This window comes from Salvelinus sp. IW2-2015, linkage group LG30, assembly GCF_002910315.2.
Source record: "Salvelinus sp. IW2-2015 linkage group LG30, ASM291031v2, whole genome shotgun sequence".
Lineage (NCBI taxonomy): Eukaryota > Metazoa > Chordata > Actinopteri > Salmoniformes > Salmonidae > Salvelinus > Salvelinus sp. IW2-2015.
The window spans coordinates 13390595-13394982 of NC_036869.1; the positions used below are offsets into that span (position 1 = coordinate 13390595).

General features: G+C 38.8%; 1 protein-coding gene across 2 annotated transcripts; it reads left to right on the forward strand.

Moving 5' to 3' along the window:
* Positions 1–766: 766 nt before the first annotated feature.
* On the forward strand, positions 767–3368 carry LOC111955135 (type-4 ice-structuring protein). 2 transcript variants are annotated; one of them, XM_023975233.2, is made up of 4 exons: positions 767–872; positions 2130–2196; positions 2542–2653; positions 2964–3368. In XM_023975233.2, the coding sequence occupies exons 2-4, from the start codon at positions 2148–2150 to the stop codon at positions 3163–3165; spliced, it is 363 nt and encodes a 120-aa protein (XP_023831001.1). In that variant the 5' UTR covers positions 767–872; positions 2130–2147; the 3' UTR covers positions 3166–3368. The 2 variants fall into 2 exon arrangements, with proteins under 2 accessions (XP_023831001.1, XP_070292274.1); XM_070436173.1 differs by lacking the exon at positions 767–872 and adding an exon at positions 877–929.
* Positions 3369–4388: the final 1020 nt, after the last annotated feature.

The following is a 4388-nucleotide window of genomic DNA, read 5'->3' on the forward strand; positions in this document are numbered from 1 at the left end:
TTATGTATAAGTATATATTGTATATCCGTACAGAACTTAAGTTTCTGGGCCTTTTATTCAGTGATGTTGCAGTTAGGTCATAGGTCATATTTTACCCTGCAAAGTCTCTATTGTGGGTACATTTTCTCCAGTCATCCCCAAATATCATCCTCCATATTCGATAGAAGGTAACAAACGTGCTATATCTCATCTCATGCTGCACACCATTTCTATACACTTTTTTAAAATTTCTTATGTCATGGAAATTGACTAATATATTCCATGGCTTGGAACTAAGTAATATTGATCGATTAACTTTGATTTATTCAATATGGGAACATTTAGAAAATGTATGTGTGTATTCATAGATGACCTGTTTTAAACAAATACACACACAAGAAATAGAACAGCAAACATAAACAGTTAACATGTGATTCACACGGACGGTCAGAAACAGCTGAACTGAGTCATCTTCAGGCTGACCCCTGGACAGTACTGTGGCTGCCATGTTTCTGTACTTTTGCAATTCTTGTTGTGTTTTAACAGCTTGGTTGTCATTCTCTCTGGTTTGTTGTTTCTTGTGATGAAATGTCCTGTATGTTTTCTTTAATCAGATGCTTTGATAAGACACCTACTGTGTTTGAGCAATCAGCACTCCTACGCAGGAGGGGAACTCTTGGACTTTAGAGTGGATTGCCTTGGTGGCAAGCTGAGCAGCAAGGGTCAGCCTGCAGTCACGTGCTAGCACAAACATCCAATGATAGTCCTGTACTTCAACCTACGCTGCCAATGGGTCTGCGTCTGAGGTGGGCTGTATCATTTCTGAAGGACTATAAGACGTTTGGGAGGCCCAACGAAAGATACCATCCGATTGAAACTGTTCTGCAACTCAGGTGAGTGGTCCCGTCTCTTTCTCTGCCAAGGAACTCTTATGCTTGATGCGGTAAAAAGTGAGTTTTTCTTGCAATATGTTGTTTAGTAGTGAGTCAGGTGTCTGTAAAAATGGGCATTCAATTATAGAGGGATATTCCTTCCCAACCACATTGTAAGCTGCTCATTTAAACAGTATTGCTATAAGCAGCAGTTTAGAGAGTGATCTTTAGAGTGCTTGATAGATGTTTCATTACTGTTTTCCAAGAGGTAAACTGTCGATGTGAATCAAGATGATTCTTGTCAGGGAATTCAGAAAGGAAAATTAAGATGGAAATCAAAACAGAGTCCATGTCTAATTAAATTCCAAATTTGCTCAGACAGGCAGAACATGCAATTTCCTAGGGAGTCGGGGTAATGGGCATTTGGCGAACTACATTACTATTCAGACAATTTATTATGATTTGAAATCTTCCTGATTTGAAATCTTCTTGAATTAACTGAGTTAAATTGAACTGATCTCAAACCTGCCACCGAGTGCACTTATTTGTTATGCCAAGAGAAAAACCTTGAAACTACAAAATGCTTTAGAGACCGCCATCCTTCCATTCTGCAGTGGTGGAAAAAGTACTTCATTGTCATACTTGAGTAAAAGGAAAGATACCTTAATAGAAAATGACTCAAGTAAAAGTCACCCAGTAAAAGAACCTCGAGTAAAAGTTTAGAAGTATCGGGTTTTAAATGTACTTAAGTATAGTGGTGGAAAAAGTAATTATTTGTCATATTTGAGTAAAAGTAAAAAGTAAATGCTACAGAACTACATCAAATTCCTTATATTATGCAAACCAGACTGCACAATGTTATAGTTTTTTTATTTAAGGATAGTCAGGGGCACACTCCCACACTCAGACATCATTTACAAAGCAGCATGTCTTTAGTGAGCCCGCCTGATCAGAGGCACTAGTGATGACATCGCGTTAAACTGATAGGTGCGTGAATTGGATCACATTGCTGTCCTGCCTGAGCATTCAAAATGTAACAAGTACTTTTGTGTGTCAGAAAAATTGTATGGGATTAAAAAACACATATTTTCTTTAGGAATATAGTGGAGTAAAAGTAGTCAAAAATATAAATAGTAAAGTACAGATGCAGCAAAAAATTACTTAAGTAGTACTTCAAAGTAATTTTACTTAATTTACACCACTGCCATCCATCGATCAAACCACGCCTCCACAGACCTATGGGGTCAAGCTAATTCTACCACTCTCTTCTCTCCTTAGGTGCCCTACTCAACAGCCATGAAGTTCTCTCTTGCCGCCCTGGTTGTTGTGCTTGCTCTGGCACATGGTAAGAGAAAGTTCTTCATATGTGAAAGGTGCACTCTGTCGCTAGTTTCTCCCCTGTGGTAGCATTCGGAATTAAATACACAATCGTGGCTAAATAAAAAAAATCACATATATTTCATTCTGTATGTGGTTCTATAACTGCATTTCACATATGTGCAATATATAATATAATAATAGTGAGAGATATGCTTGATACGGAAATGTTATATTCCAGAGTTGGTGGATTTATTTTTAACGGCTGTATGTGTAGAGGGTCTTGTATGTGTTGTTGTATGCTATATGGGCATAAATGGTTTGTGCACAGTGTTGGCCTCTGTTAATGACGTTACCCTCTGGCTACCTCTAGGAAGCCAAGCAGCACAGTCCCCCGAGGTTGAGAAACTGGCACAGTACTTCCAGGATCTGTCAGCTCAGCTGACCTCCACCACCCAGGAACTGGTGCAGAAGATCCAGTCAGAGTGAGTGACATTTTTTTAAACTATTACATTATTTGTTACACTTTTGAAGAACCAGCCCTTCCAACCAAGTCCTAAATAAAAAATCTGAAGAAAAAGCACAAGTCATCCTCATTCTATTGCCTTATAATTTACAATAAAGAAACAATGAAGGGAGCAGCCAAAAACAATGCAAAATAGAGGAAAAAAGGCCAATGGCCTGCAAAAGCATTAACAAGCAATGTGTTTTGATCCTATTTTTCAATAATATTTTTGGCACTACCTTAGTTTATCTTGTGTTCAGACCACTAATCACCCACTCCCTTCTGAACAGGACCTTCTTAGAGGATGGTAAGGCCCAGCTGCAGCAGATCCAGGCCAAGCTGGCACCACTGGCCGATAACATGCAGGCCCAGCTGAAGCCCCTGGCTGAGAACATGCAGGCTCAGCTCAAGCCTCTGGTCGACAACATCCAGGCTCAGATGGAAGACCTTTTCCGCAAGGTGATGGACCAGACCAAGGCACTCGGCCAATAAAGCATCTCTTTTTCAACAACCTGACCATCTTGGACCGAATCAACAGCTCCATAGGCTTACAAGAAGCCAAAACCAGTCCACCAAGAATTGGAACCAGACAAACCTTCTGTTTAAGTCATTTGCATTTGTGCCAAGACCAATGTTGTTGACATGCAAAGACAGACAGTAGTAATCTAGAACATCATTAAAACTTGTAAACTGGTCCTGTGGTCTCTATTGTAATTTGTTGTCTATTAATTTTCACAGAAATTAGTTTTCAATCATACATCCCTTAGCATGTTTGTTTTGTGTCTGATTATTGAACTCTGCTTTATTTCTCTATTTAGGAATTATAGTTTCAATAATAACCCATTTTACCACATCACAGGTCATACACTACCAACCCATTCTCTCAATAAAAAAGTCACTACACTTCCCTCCATATTTATTTGGACAGTGAAGCTAAATGTTTAAATTTGGCGCTCTGCTCCAGCATTTTGGATTTGAGATCAAATGTTTCATATGAGGCGACAGTACAAAATGTCACCTTTTATCTGAGGGTATTTTCAATCATTTCGGTTTTCCTGTTAAGAAATAAAAGCAGGGAAGAACCGGATTGTGGCTACATGGTATACAGCTACAGACGGAAGTGAGGCATAAATCGTCAAAATGTTAGTTTGAGCATTTTAACTAACCCTAAACCTAACCATTGTTTTAACCTTAACCTAATTATCCTAACCTGCTACATTAAGTATTCTAACCCACTGCGTAAGTTTTCCTCTCGTACTATGAAAAGTAAATTCTGTTTATAGCTGTATACCATCTATGACAAAAAGTAACGCAGTCAGAAGTAACACGCCTATTTTCTCAAATAATACACGCTACAATGATTTAATGACACACGCAAGTGTCTAATGCGGAAGACGACCTCCCTGCAAAAAATCTGCTCGCTGCAACATTTCAACAAGTTATCAACAAATGTTGTTTTGAGTGAGGGAAAGTAAAAACAAGTTCAGCAATTTTTTTTAAGGTTCTAAACATATGTTATTTTCTTAACCCATCTAGTGACTAAATTACAGCATAGATTTAAAATATATTGATAGCTAGTCTTGGATGCTAACCAAGGAGAAGGTACAGGAGAGAGGGATAGGGTGGAAGTAACATTGGTAGGGCACAGAAGTAACAGATATTGTGCACTTCTCACCAGACTTCCAACCCAAGCCTGTGTTACTTTGGCCCACAAC